General features: G+C 35.4%; 2 protein-coding genes across 2 annotated transcripts in view; one reads left to right on the plus strand and one right to left on the minus strand.

Annotated features, from left to right (window-relative positions):
* The window catches only part of LOC114940076 (uncharacterized), a 43,991-nt gene extending 22,375 nt beyond the window's left edge, over positions 1-21,616 (plus strand). The window contains exon 2 of the mRNA XM_029314556.2: positions 16,135-21,616. Coding sequence (XP_029170389.1) covers positions 16,258-18,702 — 2,445 coding nt within the window. The 5' untranslated portion in view covers positions 16,135-16,257 and the 3' untranslated portion in view covers positions 18,703-21,616. The remainder of the gene's footprint in view (positions 1-16,134) is intronic.
* On the minus strand, positions 21,601-22,702 carry Mrm2 (Mitochondrial rRNA methyltransferase 2). The gene has a single exon (XM_029314558.2). The coding sequence runs from the start codon at positions 22,435-22,437 to the stop codon at positions 21,703-21,705; it is 735 nt and encodes a 244-aa protein (XP_029170391.1). The 5' UTR covers positions 22,438-22,702; the 3' UTR covers positions 21,601-21,702.
* Between the last annotated feature and the right edge of the window lie 58 nt (positions 22,703-22,760).

Consider the following 22,760-nt stretch of genomic DNA (forward strand, 5'->3'; position numbering starts at 1 on the left):
AGACAGTTGGTCTCAAGGTCCCCGTGTTCACCAACGACGACAGATGAAGACGACGATGACGACAAAACTGCCGTTAAATAACGCTACGATTCGCGCGTGTTAGCACAAATTGCCGCCCCGACTTCGTTGCTATTTTTCATCCGACGCGTGTTCGCGAATGCGTTACGCTATTTATCTAATTGGCCACGAGCGAGACGATCTATTAATCTTTCTCGATTGTGAAACGATCGCAACGTTCATCGTAGAATACTTTGTAATTTCCAACAGTTTTGAGAGTAATAAATGTAAAATATAATATTATAGATTTTAAAGAGACGTAGAATCTATAGATAAAATCGCTGTTCTTTGTTTTTCGAGATGATTTATTATCAATTATTATCACTATTGATTTTACTATATATGTATAATCTTTTTTTATATTCTATCATTATATTTTTATATTCTAGTACAATAGAGATTAATTCTTTAATTTTAAATTGCTTGTAATGAAATATTTAACCATTTATTTCGATGGTATTAGAGCGAAGATATTATAAGAAAGAATTGTATATGTGAAAAAAAAGAAAATATTAAATTCTGGATATTTTAAAAGCTTTTGAATACATCAAAAGAGAAGCTTGGGAAGGTATTTTTTCATATCTTAGTGGCGCCGCAGAGACCGGTGGAATAGAATGCATTATTTCTGATAAAATGGGAACATGTTCGCTTGGAAGGAAACCTTCACTTCGCCAAAGAATTTCAGCAATTCTTTACGAGGAGTATGATATACGTGTAAAATTCTTGAGTGTATGCATACAGACCTGACGTTCGTAATCGCTCGATACCGGGACGAGGGTGGTTGGTTCTTTCGAGAGGGCAGGTTCACAGCTCAACAGACAAGAATGCTTTTGTTAAGCTTGGAGAAAGTGTAGTCTTCGAGATATTTGTCACGTTTCTAAAGCTGACTTATGCGTCGATATGCTTGACAGAATGCTATTTACACTGCTAATTTACGATGTTAAATGGATTTGAATTTACGTCAAACGAGATGAGTGCGATGGTGATCATTATTTACGGGATTCCTTTTGTTATTCTTTGTTTCAAAAACACCTTGTGGATTCTAGGTGATACGGTTCGATATCGATTTTCTGCGAAATCGTGTCGATACATATTATATGTAGGCGCTCCATTCAAATGCAATTCGTTCCTCGGGATCAGCATAGTAACGGAGTCTCATTTCTACTTTCAATTTGCCTTGAACTTCTTTGTCTTCATTGCTTGCCGCGGCTCGTTGAGCCCGATCACTTATTTCAAAGTTTGCATAATCTGAATACCTGCCGCGAGATCTCTGCCACTCTCGGAATAATCGAGATATCATTAAACCATAAAGTGGGAGAAGTTTTCCATAGGCGGTAAAAATGTTATAACAAGTGACAGCATTAACGAGTTTTTTTTTATTTCAAGAAAAAATCATAAAAGAAACATGTCTTTATTTTCTATTTGAATTATCTAAAAAATTTTCAGAATATCTTTAGAAATCTACAACTTCTATAGTTATGAATATAGATAGTTAATAAACAATTAAACTACAAATTACCAAATTTAATTAAAATACATATGAAGGTGAAACCTTTAATAATTTTTGTTGAGATAAAAGCGCGCGATTACGAGCTAGGAAACAGGAAAATTCATGTAAACGAAAGTCATTTCGGCGGAATGTAGCTAGGATTTATAAGAAAAAAAAAACCTTTTACGAGACCAGTCCCAACATTTTTTTTACTCTACTTTTGCTTCTCTAGCCCCTTAGTCACTTTGAACACGCATCAAGATAAAGCCGCATAAGATGAGGATCCTGTCAGAAAGATAGAAAAAACTGCGGTTCATGTACCATGCTGAGAAAAAGACATTTGATTCTAAATATAGCCAGTTGTTGAACGGATTTAGAAATCCGGTTCGAGTCACGTTTTTAAGCAGTGCGCTCGGTTGGAACAAAAAAAGAATATAGAAGCCAGGTTTCTCCCCTTGGATTCCAAACACGCGTCATTTTCTACGCCTCTGACCGTTCAACGAAACGAACGAACGTTTTTACCCTCTTACAAGAATGTTTTTGACGGGGCCACAATAAAACGCGTTAACTTCGGTAAGGGATTAAGCGCGGCTCTTTCGTAGCAAAATAGCGGGATTCGTTATGACAGGTTCGCACGAAAACAGGGAGGCGAATCCAATGGAATAGTTACCTGCTTGTCTTCTTCAACAAAAGGAAGCAATAGAATAGATAAGCACATGTTACGCGCTTCTTGTACCTGCCTTGTACGTGCCTTTTTTATAAATTCCGCATTATGGTTATTTCGTATAAACTGAATAAGGGAGAAAATGAAAGATGAGCAACTTAATAAAACTTGCAAAATCAAGTTTAAGTTATAATAAATAGATTCTTAAATATATGTATTATTTATTTTTTCATTATTACGTGTTTTATAATTATATTCTTTTAATCTATCTAAATTCAATATATGTTATACCTATTCATATTTTTAATAAATTCTTGACATTTTGGCACACGTACAAATTTAGTCTATCTATTTATAATTTATTAATTGTTGTCGAATAATTTTTCTCTGCATGATAGCGTCACTGATGCAACGTGCATCTAATGCAACTATTATTTTTTCTGACGCCGTTTCTTTACACCATTTTTCTGTTTTATGTCATAATGACTGATTTCCTGGAAAAAATTAAAACGTCGTGTATTTGATTTTCTATAAGTTAATCAAGCAATCGATTGCTCAGATAGCAAATTAAAGGAACGCCGATAGATACAGCGGGTTTTTCAGCGTCAAAAAGACGAAATAGTTTAAACGATACAATAAAATATGAATTCGTTATTGTATATCTGGCGTCATTAGAACATACCATATTTTTTGTCATCCTGTAACGGATATTGTTTTATACGGAATGTCCCAGATACGAAGAAATATGCGATGAAATCAATGACAAATAGGAACAAAACATAGAGGATGTATAGTTTAGATAAATTTTTTCTCGTTTCTTTATCATAATAGCATTCTTACAAACTTGATGAAGCAAGATTATCTGATTGGTTGTAATTTACCACAATCTATCGGGATGACAGTTTTATGAGACACCTTTGTTTCTCCTTTTCTTTTTACTTCCGATAAAAAGCAAACGCATTTTCTCGATTAGGAAGGGCAACGAGTGTGGGGACAAGGTGAATAAGCCTTATCTACCGGCGGTTCGTATTGTTTCCTGTCAGTGAGAACGTCTTCGTAATGCGTTCTCCAAGGTAGAATAACGTTAGACCTTGCAGGATGCGCCGACGGCGATCTCGACGCGTCGTAAAACATGCGGCTCTGCTCGTACTTCACGCAAAAGTATGACTATGACAGCATAATACGAAGATGTTCATTATCAGCAGATCTTTTTATAATATTAATACACTTGAAACACCACTATATTCATGTAATATTCATTCTTTATTTTTTGAAACATTAATTTTAGCCAATAAGTTGGCACTTGGGGAATATTCACTTCTGAAAATCGTTTTTATTCTGAAAATATTAAGTAGAGAGATATCGATATTACTTTTAAACGTGAAAGGCAAGTGCTGACCCACGAATGCAGCAGATTGCAAAATGCGTATAAGTGATTGACGGAGACCTCGTGTATTTTCAAGAATATTCAGCTATTCGAAGAAGATGCGTTTGTGCAGCCTTGAAGATGATGTTATTTGCATGATGATGGCATTTTTTTTATAATTCTCATTTAAATATAGTAATAATAAAATGATTGAGATGAATCAGTCCTTCAATTCGCAATGTCACCTATAAAGATCTGCTAACTTTACAGAAATGCTTGAAATATATTCAATAAATCTCCCCCAGCTAATAAAATTACACTTTTTTTAGAATCGCACAATAACTTACATTCATCCGAGCGTTAAATCGAGGAAGGAATTTATTATATAATATATCCGCGTATTATAAACCCTCTTCGCGAGTTTCTTGCGAACCCGTTTAGATTCGTTATAATGATAACGTGCCCCTCATAATTTCGAAAGTACCGATAGCGAGCGTGAAAGAGCTTGGTGCTCGGAGGCTGACATTAAATGCGAATCCGATCTCATCTTATCCCGACGAGAGATAGCGACGTCGAGACGTCACGATAAATTTCGACGTGCTTTTTCTTTCCGCACGTGTATTTTCAACGAACGATCGCACATCATATAAATATATCTTTACAGCATCGACGACGTAAGAGATGCCTCGTACACATAGGCGCACCGGATTTAATATATTTGCTGTCTGTGAAATTTAACACTGAGAACAAGCAGAAATATATTATCTCTTTTGTATTAAAAAATCAAACATATATTTCGTCTAAATAATATCAAATGTCATTTTTTGACAGTCAAAAAATTCGTAGCTTATTTGTCTGCAGAGAACGAAATAAAAAATGTAACATAAATAAGTTCGTTATCTTAATGAACTCTTGGAGTAATTGTTGATTACATTCTACCGGGTTTTATTAAGAAAAGGAAAATCTTTTAAAACGACTAATAAGTCCTTTCCAATCAGAGTATGTCTTACGTCCGTGACTGAGACCGAGAGAGCTGGTGTTCGTTTTATTTCATACATTATTCGAAAGAGCAGAAAGAAAAAGTCACGCGATCTAGCGCGTGGTCCAGACTCATAAGTCAGTCTCGGAAGCAGGTGTCTACGATTAACATTATCGGGAGGGAAATGTCAATTTCTGTGCGTGGTAGTGAATCTGGCGGCGCGCCAGAGCCTTAATTCTTACGATCCAGACGAACTTTTCGCCATGCCGATTATTACCGCTGTGTCTTCCAACAACCTCCTTGGACGACAGCCAGACATGTTGCAAACATGTACTGGAATTCCCGTTGCGGACCTTCGAGTCGCTCATGCACGCGATATGTCACGGATTCGCGATTCAAAACACACTACGCAGACTACAGGACTCAAAATTACTCCGATATGTCTCTGTATAGTTTTCGCGACGAGCCTGGTAACGTTGGAAACGTGTGCAGCATATCCGGTGCACTTACACACTTAGAAAAATATTTATTGTTATATCAAAATATACATTTTTATTTTTTTTTAATTGAAATCTTACAATCTTGAATTTAACAGCTCCAATTTTTCCCAAAATATAGGGAGTTTATTTTTGATTATATTTTAAAAGAACATTGTCGGTGATCTCCTTCGGAATTTTTTTGGAGCGACGTCGTCGCGAGCGAGTTCGCGAACATATGATTCCATCGCGGTGCATCTGCAGCGGGAAAAATAAGACAGCGAAGAAGAGAATAAGAAGAGAGCAGAAGCCGCCGCCGCCGTCGTCGCCTCCGGGAGTGGAGGCCTCGAGGTCGCGACTGTGTAGTTCCCCACGGCTGCGGCTCCCACGAGCTCAGCCACCGCGAGAGTACACGCCGCTTTTCAGATCAGATTCATTGACCCCGCTGAATCTCTCGCAGCGGAGACTCGACCGCTCGTGCTTTTTCCTGCGTGACACAAACGCGGCCCGCCCGCGGCGACGACGGCGAAGCGGAAGATGAAAACGAAGCGCGTACGCACGTACAGCTTTGTCCGAATGATACTAAACGATACTACGTAATTACGCACAAGAGGGTTTCAATGTATTAAAAAAAAAAAAAAAAAAAAAAAAAACAAGTAAATCTAACGTTAACGTGATAAAAGTGTATGGAGAGAACGAGAACGAAAGGAGATTTTGTAATAATCCAATACGTTTTGGAGAAACGAGATGTAAGAATGAAAGAAAGGGTTAACAATGACATTTTATAGAAAAGAATTCGTTGGCAATTTAAATGATATAATATAAAACAAAGGTTGAATCTTTCAGGTTCTATAGATACTTTAGAAAAGTTTCTTTCCTATGATTTATTGTTGGAAAATCCCTCTGAGATAAATTTATTTTTTTAGATGATAATTTCAGCTAAGGTAATATATATTAATATATAAAAATAATTATTATCTCATATTTATACGTAACACACGTGCGAGATATCAGAACGATGCTCTCGAAGTTTCGTCATGATAGCCTAAACGAAGGTCAACGAGAAATAAATTATTACAGATAATAAATGGTATATAAATTATTGTGTGAGAGACAAACAGGAAATGTGTGCCGGAAAAAGCGCTCTACGTCTCAGGCACAGAGCCAACTTTGATTTTTGATTCGATGTACGATATTTCAAAAAACGACAAGATAATAACAAAAAAAAACTGCATCACCTCATAATTCTGACGTGACGGTATCCATAATTTCCAAACAAGAGTGACGTACATACATTGAAAATTCAGTATTATAAGTGGCTTGCTAACCGGCGATTTAGTCATACCTTGATAAAACGTTTCTGACCTTGAGATGAAATAATAATAAACACCTTGAGACATGCATATAAGGAAAGAAACTTTTGTTAATCAATTATTATTAGAGAAAAATATAGAGAAAGGAAGATAGAGAAACTGTAAATAATGTTCGATAATTTCTATTTTATATCTGATAATATTTGAAGATATCGATATTTTTTAAATTAACGCAGTAAAATAATCTATTTTGTCAAAATTATATTAATTCTGATTTAAATCTTCAATCTACTTAAAAAATAATAGATAATTTTATTAATTAATTATTAATAATTCGAGCAGAAAAATTCCTCGGCTATGTATACATAATTATTCATTTCTTTGTAAGTGTTTAAATTATTTATTATCAATTGAATGTAACTATTCTTAATGCCATCAATCTACAGCAAAACACGGAACCTTCAATCCTTCAATTTAAATTACGGTATTGCTATGATTATTATCGCGATGGTCCTCGTTGAATCGATAAACTTTCATTGTTCCCGAACATAGTCGTGTCACCCGAGGCCAAGTATAGCAGAAGTGTGTCACATCTGCTCGTTGCAACGCGCAAGATGCTGCAAAGGAAATCTCGCGTCTCGTTACTTAAAAGCCCAGCAATTCGGATCAATCGAGACCGCTTCAGACGGTGAATTACGATATTGCCTTCGCTTTAAAATAGTGTTGGATTTAATTTTACATTTAATTACGCGTGCCAATTATGTTAGCCGGTAAGATATGATCCTGTCACTGACAAGCCGGTCAACCTTCGCCGTGATATGACGAAATTTCGGATTCGTAGAAAAAAATAAACATTCGCGTACGATTCTGCTATCGACGAGTTTTACATATTTCAACTTCCAAGAAGTATTTTCTCGCGACTGAATAAATATATAATCTTTGATTTTTTTTCTTTGCTTATTTATTTCGACAGGTTGGATAATTTATTCTGCTGCTCTAGCATTTAACTTGTTTAACGTGTCGCCGACGTCGTATAATAGTAATTATTAATAGTCCGCCTAAAAAAAATCAGAAAGTTTTACACGTGTCAAATGCTAAAATGTTTTTTTTTTCGTACGACATTGAATAAACAGTTGCATCTAGCCTTTATTTATCTGTTGCATTATTAGTGAACTCCGAGAATTTATTCAATTGATTTAACATTGAGCGTGAATCAATTTTAACAATGTTGATGTCATATAAGATAGTATGATAGAGCTCATTTAAATCATAAAATATTACATATTAAGCATCCTCTTTAATTATTTTCTCTTATAAATATACAATTATTTATTCATTTGTTTATTTGCTGCGTTGTAATAATTGACTGAAATATTACTCGAGCATTTAACCTGTTTGGCGCATTATTTACGCACTATATATTAATTTATTCAAAAATCTGCTTTCTGAATGTTGTGACAAAAAACATAATAGACTATACTAGAAATACAATACAAATGAGTACAAATTAACACAGTTATTTCTTGTGTTTGCATAATATAATATATGATCTAAAATGCCGATTAATGCCGCGTAGATGTTCCGTGGAAGATTTTTATAAGAAAATGTAATCGTAAAGAGAAAGAGCGAAACGTGCTACTCGGTTGAACACTCGTGCAACAAGTACACAAGAAATAGTGACTGTTCGGTTGTTGGAGTAAGGTGTATCAGAGAGCTAGAACGCGTACATATGTAGCACGACCGAGGGGCCGAGACGCTCTGAAATATATACGGCCATGGTCAAACTACACTCTCAGATAAATACAAACTCAGCCGGGATGCACCGGCTCCGGGATACGTACGAGACCAGACAAAGTGCACGCTGTTGAAGATATAGGGGATTCTTAGCAAAGATGCACCTGCTGTGCGACTCGTACTCAGTTACAGAATGTCCTAAAGAGAGGAAGAGGAAAAAAAAAGAAAAGAAATATTGCGTTTGCGCTTTCAGAATTTTATTTCACGATTTATGACTTGAAGATCTTTTCGCGAAAAAATTTTAGAATTATGCTTATTTAAATTCGGAATATATATGTTAATTTTTTATAGCAACTCCTTTTGGTTAAATTTCTTCAAAAAATAAAATCAATATCTTACAGTGTCGATCTAAATTATTACTCTACAGTAAAATAAATTATTGATTAATAAATATCATTATGCACCATCGAAAAAGCATGTGATTAATAATTCCTAATAATGATACATCGCGCAAATTTCATTACGCTTATTGTTGCATAACGTTCTTAAATATCATGTACGCATGTGGTCTTGCTGCGAAATATACAAAACAAGCCAGTAATTGCATAATTATAGATTATATTATACTAGATAAAACGCATTTATATTTATAACATGTCAATAAAGTTTATCATGGAAATAAATCTAGCAGCTTAAAGTGTACTTATAAATAAATTGCGCACTCTCTCCTCGCTGATATTAAAATATTTGGCTACATTTTTTAAAAATAAAATAAAATGCAGTAAATAAAATGAAAAAGTAGAATAGAATAGATGAAATAGAAATATGGTCACTGGTTGTCGATAAAGCGAAATCTGGAAAGAAAACGAGAGAGAAGCGGATTTACTAATCACCTGAGAAACGCCGAGATTACAATCCTAAGGAATGCGCTTAGAGCCGTCGTTTCGAAAGGCTTCTACTCTCACATTCTAACTGCACCGTATTATGTTCGTCCACGTGTACAGATTTGTGGTCTTTGCTGGCAACAAAGATTTATTTATCGCGTAGTTAACGAGAGTTCTTAATGTTTTAATTGTGCAAACTTCTATATTAAATACATTATTAGTTATTAATCGCACAATTACAATTAAATTAATGTATAAAAAATTATAATGTATGAAAATATTTGCAAAATCCTCCATTTAAATTTTCGTGGTAAGGGTATACCTACTTATTAAAAAAATTATTTGCATTACACGATATTCATTGCGCGTCAAGATGTTTGGCACATAAAATATGTGTCTCCTGATTATATTAATTAATCCGAGAATTTATTTTACTTCGTGTTATTGAATTCGTTCTGCTAACGTCGCGTTATTTAGGGAGAGGTCAACTTGCAGTGAATCATCGTAGATTCGTGCAAAGCGAGAGAATTCAGAAGCGACGAAAGTCGAAGAAGACACGATCACCATCGGTCATCTCGCACACTCGAGCCATTTTAACTAACCGAAAATAGTAACTCTCGGGATAAATCTCAACTCTCCGACTGATTCTATAGGGTGTCCAAATTTATCGCCTTTTCTTTCAACATATTTTTCAACATGCACATTTTAATTGTTTAATTTATGGAAAAAAGAATAAGATAATTAATAAGATAATAAGATAATTCGAATTTAATACGCTGATATATTAATTGAACGCAAAGCTTAATTTTGGAATAGATAAACAATTTTAATATTGCAGAAAACAATAATTTTAATTAGAAGGTTGAATTTTTTTACTTTTTGAACGGCTTATCAGTTCGATCTTCGAAATTTCAATTTCTATTTCAATTTCTCACATTAATACTAAAATATTCTTTGCATTAATCATTGCGTTAGACTCAAAATAGTTTTTCTTTCGTGGACTTAAATTTTTCATTAAATTAATAAAACAGGTCAGCAAAAGAGAGTGTATCATTAATTTCCCCGGATAATATAATCTTAGCTGCATTGCATTAATTATATGGAATGCGTAAAGAAAAATCAATGCCCGCATTCTGCAAATAATTCGAAGAAACGAGAGCATCAAATCATGATGAACAACATATGATTCTCTCAAATATTCTCAGGCGTATGTATCATCCGATGCAATCGCAATTTGCTTTGAGTAACTCCAAATACGAAATGCATTTGAATCATTCTACGATGCGATGGTACGCATTTACGCAGTTTCTTTAAGTGATTGCGTCACGATGTGTAATAAACCATATTAAGAAAATACAGATACTTTATCTCTTTCTCTTTTTTTCGATGAAATATCTGTATACGAACAGCACGAGAGCCAAGTCGAGCAAACATCTGGTCGTGCAATTTCTCATTCAAAGATTAATATTTTCCAATATATACGAGCTTTTATTAAACAGAATTGTGTCTCTAGTTTGCTCAAGTTTGCTGCAAAAATCTTTTCTACTTAATTCGAGACAACATTATTATCGATTGCAATATATAATTCTTAATACATTAAATGTTTTAACTCTTGACATTCTTAAAACTTTTAAAGATAAAGATATTAATTTTATTTCAAGATTTAATTCTTAATAATTAAATCTTTCTATATTTTTAAGAATAATTTTAACATATTAAAAATTTGATTTACAAAAAAATTAATCTTTAAAATGTAATTCAAGTTTGACATACATTTTATACATTTATTTTTATATGTCTTCGTGTTAATTTTTTTAAATATCTAAATAAGTAATTATAATTTATATTAATAAGTAATTGTAATAAAAGAAAAATGATTATCATACTAAGTATGAATAATGTTCAAATAATTGTACAATACTTGATATCGACCCATTTCTCAACGCTATCTCGGATCGCGAAAGGTTAATAGTTCTGTCATAGTCAGACTCGCCAAAGCAACAAATGTTCTTGAATTGGAAAAATCCAACAATCATATCAATACAATTGTCAATTAGCGATGTACGTGATGTGAATCTAAATTATAGAAAGCATGTTGCAGAAAATCATTTATGATAATGCATTATTTTTATTATGAATTTTCCATGCGCTATATTCTAGATTTTACTCTTGTCAACTAATTTCTTATTAAATCTTAATTACTTAGTCACTTTTATTATTTATTGAAATTTATTTTAATTTTTATGAAAATTTTAAGAAAAATTTATTATATATATATTTTTTTAAATTTAATTTAATTTGTAATGCAACAGAAAATTATAAGGTTTAAAAGACAATATAGAATTTAAAAAATCTAAATAATTAAAAATTAATTTTCTCCGACGAATAATCTTGTTTGTCAGTTGGAACATCACATTAAAATTAATTTCTAGGAAATCAAGCCTAACGGACGCGTTGTTCACGCGAGCGTTATCGCTAATCTTAATTAAAATAGCTTAATTATAATCTCCTAAATGTTGGAACGTAATTAACGAATTTTCCGAGCATTTCTCTCTATCTCACTCTATCCTCCCTCTTCGTCGAAAATGACAACCTTATCGGAGAAAGCTTCCGATACACAAACGCTCGGTGGTTGGTACATGAGTAATCAAAGTCGCTGTCCATTGACAAACGCGGATAACGAATGCTTGCACATATTCGCGTAGGAAATACTCTCGCCATCGGCTATCAGTGAAACGACTTCTCTTAAGTGTACGCCGAAACGAACGGATAATCATTGGCAAAGCGTAGACTATTCGCTCGTGTGCCGACTCTGTAAAATACGTTTAACAAAAACTTTTTTCGTCGAATCAAGCAGCCATTCGATATTTTTATTACGCAGCATATTTGAAATTGAATGGCGAAAACGCTTTGCAGGAAAACGTATTCAAGACATCAAAGGATACAAGGCACCAGTGGTTAAATCACTTTGAAAAAATTGATACGTTTAAAACATATAAAACAAGATTTTTTTAACAATTAATTCTTTTAGGAAAAAAAGACAATACGGGAATTATGTTTAATATATATTTTAGAATTAAATGACATTAGAGTGTCTCTATCCGTTTCTTTTTACTCTTTTGAATAGAAAATATATTATTATATTCAAGTATGGGTATGTGTGTATACTTTACTCTTTCTACATATTTATCTTCTATTCTGCATAATATCTTCATTTATATTCTTGTATAAAATAATTGATTAAATCATCGATAAATTCTCATTAATTTCCCATTAGCACTATTCGAACGTAATAATCTCGAAAAAAGAGGCGACGAAAATATATGTCAGAAAGGCTTCGAAGAATAATCGGAATCATATAAAGTATCACTATTAACTCTCTTTCGGTGACCTCGAGCAATCATCGCATCCGGCAAGTGAAAAATTTAAACACACTAAATATTATTTCGTTTTCTGTCCGAGTTTTTGAATTTACAACTAGATTACGTGCCATTATATTTAAACATGATATATATTCTTTTTCGGACACACACGTTTTGTTTAAAAAATAAGCACGAAACTTGAGTTTTATTCGCATATACTTAACTGTTCGTGAAAAGTTTTATAGATAAATTTTTTTTTTGAAGCCCATATTTCAATTTTTAAAGTTTCTTCAAAACAATAATTTTACAAAATCTGCCTTGCACATTTTAATATCTTCACGGTACGTTATAATGCCTTTTATTAGCATAGAATACATTGAATAACCAATTTAGCAGTTATAGCTGAAATAGGCTATAAAGGATAAGTATCCTAGTTTAGCGATCTTACTGCGATCGGCTGTGAACATTAATCGAGCGCCCTTACGCCTTTAACAGCTCTTAATAGAGACGCTTCCACGTGCTTACATTATGTTGTCGCGTGAGATAGAGTCATTCTGAAGGAAGGATTACGCTGATATCGCAACGACGATCTCGAGAGGCACGTAAAGAGATATGCATATATATACTCGGTGAAATTTCTCGGCATAAATCATACGCCATCCTTTCTCTGTTCCGATGTATTCTCTGCTCGCGATAACGATTATCGATGTTTCACGTTCGAAATATTCACGGTCTGCACTTCTCTGCTCCGCTCTGCTTCAACGTATCGCCGATATCGGCGTTAATTCAACTCAGATTGTCAATATCGTGGCCTGCGCGGAAAATCGCATTTTCCATCGCGAAGCGAAATTATTGCGCGAGTGGCAGCGGCGAGATATACTCGTATAAAAACGGGAAAAACCAGACGACAGCGCTTCCTGTCGCGGTCTGACATTTACCTCGATGTTAACGCATCGACTTTCGTTGATTGGAAAGGCTGATAAATATGGTCGTGCGCGCGAAAGATATTCAATCTCCTCGGTCATTACACGTCGTTTTATTTATAGCATCAATTTCAGCAGCCGTGGGACACGTTGAACTTTTTTGGAATGCTAACGGACTTGCTCGCAGGAAACTATATATTTTATTTCTGCATTGGAATACACGTTTATAAATATAGAAATTGAGTCGTTTGAGTTTAATTAAGAAAAGAGGAAAAAAAATTGTTTATATTGATTGACATATCGCATCAATTTCATATCTGTGTTTTATCTAAATTCTTCATACTTCAATGCTAAGACTTAACTCGCTTTCGGAATAAATTGTTAAAGTAGTGAATTTGTTTTCCTTCCGGAAATGAATAATTTATAAGCGTATATTTCTTAGGACAGAAATTGGTCTAGATTAAGCGCGGTCATTTATTTTGTCAAGAACCATTAAGAGAAGAATCTTATGATCCTAAAGAACATATATTTTTAATCGTACTGATATTTAACGTTATTGGAATTTTTATGGCCTTTCTTATAATTGTGTGTGAATTTATTTATATTATTTAAGCTTAATTATTTAAAAGAAATATCGTTATTGACATGAATAACAGAAAAGCATTATCTTGAGATTTTTATATTTTGCAAATCAAATATAATGCACATATTTTTTAGCTAATTAATAAACATAAATAGTTAATCTACTCACAGATATACAAATTATGCATAATTTTAAGAAGAAGAGAATCCTAATATTAATTACAATTAGGGAATCAATTTAATACTTGCACATATTCATGAATTAATCGATTTTTTTATCTATTAAAAAACAATTTTTAATATAATATTTTTTTATTTAGTATATATTATTCTATATAACTTACTACGTAAATTTTTCATTACACTCTCATATAAATTTGCTGACGAATTTTGAAATATTTTTTCAAACAGAAATCCGATTAATTTTTCTTTGTGATTTTTAATTTTTTATATTACACGAATAACATAGCAATTACACGGTGATTACAATTAAACAAATTATAACTAAAATAAAAGCAATTTAAAATTAATTAAAATATAAATCATTATTCATTTTTGTTAAAAAATTTAATTGTTAAAAATCATTAAAACACTTTTTTACGACGTTAGTCAAATCCCTAACATAAATGGGAAACAAATTGTGCATCAAATGTCATTGACTGACATAGTAATTGCAAAGGATGAAGGAAATCTTATGTATTTATGTTCAAGTTAAATATTAATTTAAAATTTCCAAAAATTTAAATTACTTTGCTTGATTTAAAAAGCTTCGAGATAGTCATCATAGTATTATAATGAATTATTAATTAAAAATATTGTTTCAATCATAATCGTAAAAATTCGTCTGAAAATAATTCCCGATAAAAAATTAGCGACATAAACTGAGATATGCGATATATTTCGCAGTTTCTCTCGTTCGGAACGTCATAAAGTGTCTACCCCACTGTTGCTTCTGCTGTTATTGCTACTGAAAATAGAAGGCAAAAGAACCCTTAAGAGGGCTCATATATTCCGTCGAGGCGACGACACGTAAACGATCGGGAAGTCGATTCTCTTATTTGTACGTCTTATTCACGAAGCAGACATAATCCCGGCGTGCCTGCGTAACGGTAAAAACAGATCGGCGTGCATTCACTTTTCCTCACTGTGCGTACACACATATAGATGCAAACGCATTATTCAGTTGCATATGAGGCACGCACTTTGCAATGCGCCTTTTAAGGATATATACGAACGGTAAATGTCAGTACATATGTATAATACCTAGTAACAAGTCGAAATATATTGTATTCCTCGAGAAACGATGCATCTCGCGATGCAACCTATCTACAGAATATATCCAATATGCAATATCCAATTCTTCTTTAGTATCTTTAATATACTTTTTTTTAGAAGGCGCTCGGTTAAAAAGTGATATAAACGTAATTGACAATAAGGAATTGGATGAGTGCAATATTCTGAATTCAATTTACGGATATAGGTATGAATCATGTAGAAGAAAAAACCAACGTGTGCAAGTGACTTTTTTCCTCTGTACTTAATAAAATAATAATAGATATATTTCCAGAAAAGTCAATAAGATTTCTATTTCGAATGTTTTTGTTACATGTGAAAAATAAAGAGATTTTTGAAATATAATCCTTCGAAAAAACAATGTTTAAGAATCATTTTCGATTACGTGACATTCGTAAACTAAATTAATAAAATAGTATATCAAATTTATGATATAGAAATATATCCCATAATTTGTTATTGCGCTCGAAAAATAACGTTTACTTCATAAGAATAACGAATCATTATTATTTCATACGTGTTATGCAATGGAAAAATTACTTCAGCGTTCGTTGCGCTAATTTATTCTTCTTTGTTTAGGATAATAGATATTTCTTTACGCATTACTCTTTATAATACACGCGGTACACTGTTTCAATTTGTTTTAATTTATCAATTCATGCGGACAGATGGAAATATTTCTAGAGGCACTTTAGAGATGCCCGAAGCAGATGCGCAACATTCTGAGAAACTCCTGAGGAAACTCGCGGACCTAAATTACCTCGGGGAACGTCGCGTCCGGTATACGCGTGGCATCGGCTAAGTGGCGTCTATTAAGATTAGAAACTGGGTTAATATTGCTTCTTATGTTAGGAGATGAGCGGCTACTTAAGTGAAAGCCGTAGCGGCTGAAGTTAATTAATCCTCGCGTTACGCAAACGCATCGCTAATTTCTTCGCTCGATCATGTCAATATCACTTACCATGCATAGATATAATAATTAATTCGATCATCCTCTTACCTCTGTTGACAGACTGATCCGATGCTTCGAAAGAAGGACAGGTGACAAGCAAAAGATCCACACCACAGACAAAGCGTCTCTGAAAATATCCGGAACACTCCCTGAAAAAGCTTCGTCAGGAACACGTTGAAGAAGATGTTGAGCCAACGACGAAGGCATTCTCGATGGAGAATGTACCTCATCTACGTAGCGTTTCTCGCGCTGACCTGCAACTGCGAACTAGCGTCCGCCAATGTACCTGAATCGTCGTCGTCGGCGCCCACCGCCAAGAGAAAATCACAGGACATCGGCTCCCTGAACGACTTCGCCTGGCAAGCGTGGCTCCTGGTGGACGCGCAGAACGGCTTTCAACACGGCGTGGATTCCGCGACCCTTCTGCGAAGGATAACGCCGAAAAGCGTGTTCATCGCGCCGGCTTTACCCGCCTGCGCCGAGGGTTATCGCGCGGATACCATGGGCAGGTGCGTGAAGAGTGTCAACATCGACGCGCAGTCGCACATGTACTTCCTTCTGGAGCGGCTTAACGCTATGTACGGGAATCCGCAAGCCTTCGCGAAGAACGATCAAAAGAAGTCGACCGGTCCGTTGCAACTCAACATCCCTCTGATACTTTCCGACCCTAAGCCTGCCTCGACCAAGGTCGAACCCGAGGAAACGTTCTCGATGAATAATCCGGTCGTGGTGCCGCCTCGCAATCAAACTCATCCAGATGATGAGGAGAAAGTGAGACCGCACGAGGTCATCGCAATAGCGAGCGCGTACGAGATGAAGAATGACACAATGTCGGACGAGAAGGAGAAGTTGGAGGAAAAGACGACGCTTCTCCCTGGGAATTCCAGTATCGACGATGTCAGCGAAATTGATCAGAAGACTGACGCAGTAGTTCCGGTCGCCGACAACACTAATTCCTCCGAGGTAGGAAATCGCAGGATCCCGATAGATCTGAAAACTTCGTTGAACACCTCGAGCGTGAACAAACTAAATGCGAGCGATATTACGAAAGAAAGTGTCTCGATAACAAAAAAACCGGATAACTTCACCGAATTGTCGCCCACATTGATTTTCCTCATCTCGTCTACAAAGTTGCCGAGCGTAGCGGATGATGATCTGTCAGTGACGCAGAACGAAACCGTCAGCCACGTAACCGTGCAGATGTTTAATGTCACCTCGAACAAGACCACGAAGGAGGTCATTGCTGTCAGCGTGCCGGATTCCGCGCTTCCGGACAAGTCGACGGAAGTGCCGTCAGTTGTAACGAACGAGCAGCGGGATAACGAGACGCGCGTAAACGACGAAACGTCACTGGAAAGTTCGAAATTGAATGAGTCGCAGGAAACGGAGTTCGTCTACGACGAGGAAGAGGAGGACGCGGAATACCCGTACAGCACGGACATGCCGGATGATGAGGACTCGATGGAGCTGGAGAACGAGGAGATCCTGAGTCACGGAGAAGCCGGCATGACGATTCCCACGCGAAACATCGAACGACTGCATCAACAGAATCAAACTGCGAATCAAAAGAAGACACTCGAGGTGAACGATCAAATCATGATTCGTTTTAACGATTCCATATCTACGGACGACAAGGACGAGGCGGGCAGCAACGTCTCCAGCGAAGTCAGTATCAACGGCGATCTCATTTTGGAGACAACTCTCTTGGACGTAAACACTGAGAAATTGCAAGTTACCACCAAGTGGCCGGATGTGACTCGAAAGATTACAAAAGGCAGCGATGATGGTCCCAAAGAATCGTTTAGCAAGAGTTCCGACACCGAATCGGACCTTGTAATCTTTCAGGAAGTTCAGGATACGACGCCTACTAATCTGCACAGACGTAAAACAACAACAACAACTGAGCATTTGACGAGGTTCGAAAATAAGAAGCACGAGGAATTAGAACGAGGAGCTGCGCCTTCTTCGTCGGAGCAGATTCCGTTCGATTTTCCCGAAGAACACCCGATAACGGAAACCCACATACCCGACAAGGAACAATCGACCTTGAAAGAGAGCGTGTCGCAGGAAAATCCGAAAGATTTTCAGCTAAATGTCCCCGCGAGCGACTTTAAACAGACCACGATGAATCTCGGCTCGGTCGAGGACTACGTGAGATTTCCCGATTACGCGAAGCAGCCGCAGCAGGACGGCTACGTGAGATTCCCGTCTAGCGAGGCCAACAGCATACACAACCTGGGTTATAAGCAGCACTCGCATCATCCCATAGACGACGTTGGCCCTCACGACGGCACCAGCACCAAGAGCAGCGTCCCCGTTCGCCAGAAACCGGTCTATTATTTGCCAAGCTGGAAGCCGGAGCGGCTGCAAACTGATCACGTCCCGGTAAGCGAGAAGCAGAAGCAGAGACCGGATTTGTTGCGCTTCTGGAGCAAAATGCCGCTGATCAGAGATCCGGGCGTCTACCCCGTCGATCAGGTTCCGGAGGATGCGGCCGAAGCTCAGGAGCTGCACCCCGATCGATTCTTCCGAGCTTCGCGGAAGTTGAATCGCTTTGCGCCGGAAATATCGCCCGAGAATGTCAACAAAGCGCGCGCGCAGAAGCAGAGAACGTCGATCGGCGGCTAATTATCCTTACGTAATTATTTTCCTCGAAAGAAAAGTCTAGTGAACCGTGTTTGGAACTGTGCCAAATGATTCGCGAGATCGAACGAAGTATAGCGACATTTTTTAATCGCTGTAGTAAACGAAAACTTCGTTGCAAAGTAAAAACAGGATTGACGAAAAAAAAAGATCGTAATGATTTAATGCTAAATATTGCGTAAATCGTGTCTAGTATTTCGTATCGCGAGTGCTGCGAATTGTCTGGAAAGTTTGACGATCTCAGAAATAGTGATCTCGGTCTTCCAGACTCTCGTGTAGAAAGAAAGCAATCGAGCTCAACTCGCTAATAGCGGAAAAAATTTAGTAGAAACTTACTAAACGAATGTTACGAGTCATATTGAATTAATATTAACCATTAAGCTCGAAACTGGGAAGATTTTTTTCCGTAGAAATCCATATATCGCAACAATCGCTTTCAACGATCTTGCGAAGAATACATCATGGTAATAGCTACGCAATTAATAATGTTTAATTAGAAATTTAAAAGAAAGTAACAAAAACGTATTGGCTTAAGGGATTTGCTTAATCCTGATGACAAAATTTCGCCATAATATACGCGAAATTTTTTACAGAAATTTAAACTCGCGAATTTAGACAAAGACATTACTGAGTCTTTAAATATTCGCGTATTCTTTGCGAACTCGTTGCATTTAGCGATGATGAGATATCGAATTGCGTGAAACAGCACGCCGCTGCTAAACGTTTAATAACGAAATCGAATTGTTGGAACTTTATATTGAATTTCACTAAGCTAATATTTACGAAACAAGCAAGAGAAACGTAGATAAGGTCCTACTAAAATGCGCTAAAATAGATTAGAAGAGTAACGCAGAGCTTGAGATAATTTTTAAATTTTATTACAAGTGACTTTTTACATTTTATTAAGTATAGAAATTTTTACATTTTATCAAGTATAAAAATTTTTACATTTTATCAATTTATACGGAAATTTATAATACTCCTCATATTTGTTGCATATTTGATTTTGTATGCGATACTCTGAATTCCTATATTTTATATTTTTTAACTATTTTAACACTATTTTAATAAAATTATATATAACTATTAATTTTTAATAAATTTTTTTGTATTGACTTCGTATTATTAATTGTTTTTTCTTTTTTTTTTAGAAATTCCATATTATTTTTAATATGAAAAATACACTGACTAAAATATACAATGACATTTAATAATAAATATGTGAAATTATAAATTTATAGCGTCAGACATATTGTTAATAAACATCACGCGTCGTGAAAGACGTGTAAATAAAAATTTTCATGCAAAATGTCATTGCTTATTTTTAGTCTCTGTATAGCGGATGATTCGCTAATTAGAGATTTGTCAAAGTGCTAATACTACTTTCGAGATAATGACATATAAGCGGCGTTTAATGAGTTCACGAGCGATATGTCGAGCTAATCTACTAATGGAGATGTTATCGAAGCAGACTGATCTTTTAGAATTATTATTATAGAGTAGTAAAAAGCAAGTTTCTGGTCGTAACGAAATCTTGAGAATCGCGTAAGAACGGAATAATGTTATGCAGCAAATCAACTTGATGCACATCGTTGTAAAATTTTTTAGAGAAAGAGATGTAAGTCTCATCTCAATTTTGACGAATTTTAAGCGAATCGATTTTATAATTCGCATAATGAATAAGCGTGTTTTTTGACGTTCTTAGATTATTTTATGTCGCAGATCAAGCATAAATTACATCTACATTGTAGTCGGCAACGTGGTGTAAGTGTTTTCAATGCGATCTAAACAAACGTTCTTTCACGTCGAAAAGTCATTTCGCTGAAAATAGCCGCCGAAATCGATCCAAGTTGACAAGTCTCCAAGTTGATAAGTTTCGATCATCTTTACCATGTATTTGCTTTGTCTTTCATAAATTCACACATGTGCGAGATGATTGTACTTCGACGAAAATGTTATCGATACCGCTATAATAAATGTTTCTAGCTAGACGTATAATAAGCAAAAATGCTTTTAATAAAGCTTTTATTTTTTTAGATAGTATTATATAATAATAATATTAGAGAGGAGAGAAAAAAGAAAAGAACATTGATATGCAAAGTATCAATAATAATTATTTAGATCAATGCATGATTTGGCAAAGTTAATCATAAAAAAAATTCGATTTCTTAGTGTTAATTACAAATTAATTTTCTTGATAGCTATTTACATTTTAATTTACAAATAATATATTATACTTATATATATAAAATATTATTAATGTATTTCTGAAATTGTGTTTTAGCTTTTCTTCTCTCTAAAATCAAAGGACTTCAAAAATATAGCAAATATATCATTGACTAAATCATTTCATTAATTAGATAATTTTTCAAACTAATTCTCTTGAAGCAATACTCATTAAATTCTTGTTATATATCGAAATTTGTCAAATTATTTTATATCTTGATTATGATTTGTTGCAGTTAGTAATCTTTATTATAGCGGGTGTTATCGAGACATCTCGAAACATTTCGAATTAACTTTTGTTACTTCAATGCATGTTTCGCTACGAACGCGACAACGAACCAGAAAGTTTTTTATGATATTTGACATTATGCGGCCAGTAAATCTACATGCGTTTCAATGTGGTGTGTAATGTCTCTCGTATTATTAGATGTCGATTTATGTACATATTAGTTTTATTATTGAGAAATGTATATACATAGCATAATATAGGCATAATATGAGTAAGTGTTAACAACAGCGTCCCGATGCGTATTAATTGTGTAACTCTATTGTATTATTTATAGCGTATTATATATCGATGTATATTGTCGTGTTGTGCAAGACCACCTGTTAGATAACAAAGTGAAAGGAGTTGTAAAAAATTGCATACGCTGTCCGTATGATATCAAAATTACTGTGAATTTTTATTTATTCAACCTCCACACACACATCATCGTATCCTATAATAAAAAAATATACATCTATCAATTCTAATCAAGATCAGCTGGTCTTAAGACCCTTAAATCCTCTAGCCAGAAAAAATTTTTCCGTGGATTCATCTCTCGTCGCGTCAGGCCTGAACACCTTAACATTATCATAAAATTTCAATAAATTTTCCTCGAACTGCTGCGACTTGCCGCCGTCCCAAACTTTTACAACAAGCATACCCTGCACTTTACTGTTTTGCAGGGCAAATTTCAAGGCCGTGTAAGCTAATAATATTATATTATCGTGATCTATATCCCTTATACCGGATGCGTTTGGAGCCATGTCGGATAAGATAACATCGGGCTTATTACCTTGCAATAATTCGTGCAAAGTTTCTTGTGTCCTGGCCTTCGTGAAATCCATATTTCCCAAAACGGTCGCACCTTCCACGGGATAAAACGGTAGTTTATCAATAGCGTATACCTTGCCGATGGGACCGTCATTTTTGCCGTGTGCATTCGTCAAATTGGTGGCGACCTGTGTCCAGCTACCAGGCGCTGCTCCGCAGTCGATGACAGTCATACCCGGGCTGAGAATTTTGAACTTCTCGTTGAGCTGCAGAAGCTTGAACGCACTTCTGCATCTATAGCTCTCCTGCTTCGCCTTCTCCACGTAAGGATCACGTATTTGCCTCGACAACCACAGCTGCGAACTGTGTTTCTTACCCTTCAAATTCCGCGGCGTTTCTTTCAAGAGTGTGCTACTGGTATGCACGCTTCTCGAAATGTTTTTGTAGAAACAATTCATCCCGGTTTATACTCTGTATACAAATCTCTCATCTAACCTAACAAACGTTATTCGACAAATATACTTAGTATCTTCTCGATTCGACTTGCTCCTGGCGACTTGCCTTTATCTTGAATAACTTTGCGCAAATTAGACGTCGAATATTTTTGCGGAATATGTACGCAAAGTGTATAAATTAATTAAAATAAAGCCACGTGATAAACTGTCGACAGCGCGGCACGACGACTCTGTGCGCGGCCATATTGAATGACCGCGCCGCTGTCAGCTGATCAGCTGATCAACGTCAGTCGGTTGGCACGCCTGGAAATAGTATGGGATATATT

The sequence above is a fragment of the Nylanderia fulva genome, unplaced genomic scaffold (assembly GCF_048542155.1).
Source record: "Nylanderia fulva isolate GAGA-0341 unplaced genomic scaffold, ASM4854215v1 Scaffold49, whole genome shotgun sequence".
Lineage (NCBI taxonomy): Eukaryota > Metazoa > Arthropoda > Insecta > Hymenoptera > Formicidae > Nylanderia > Nylanderia fulva.

Bases quoted from the DNA above. Each gene is read 5' to 3' on its own strand.
- Mrm2 (XM_029314558.2), bottom strand. From the start codon at position 22,437: ATGAATTGTTTCTACAAAAACATTTCGAGAAGCGTGCATACCAGTAGC.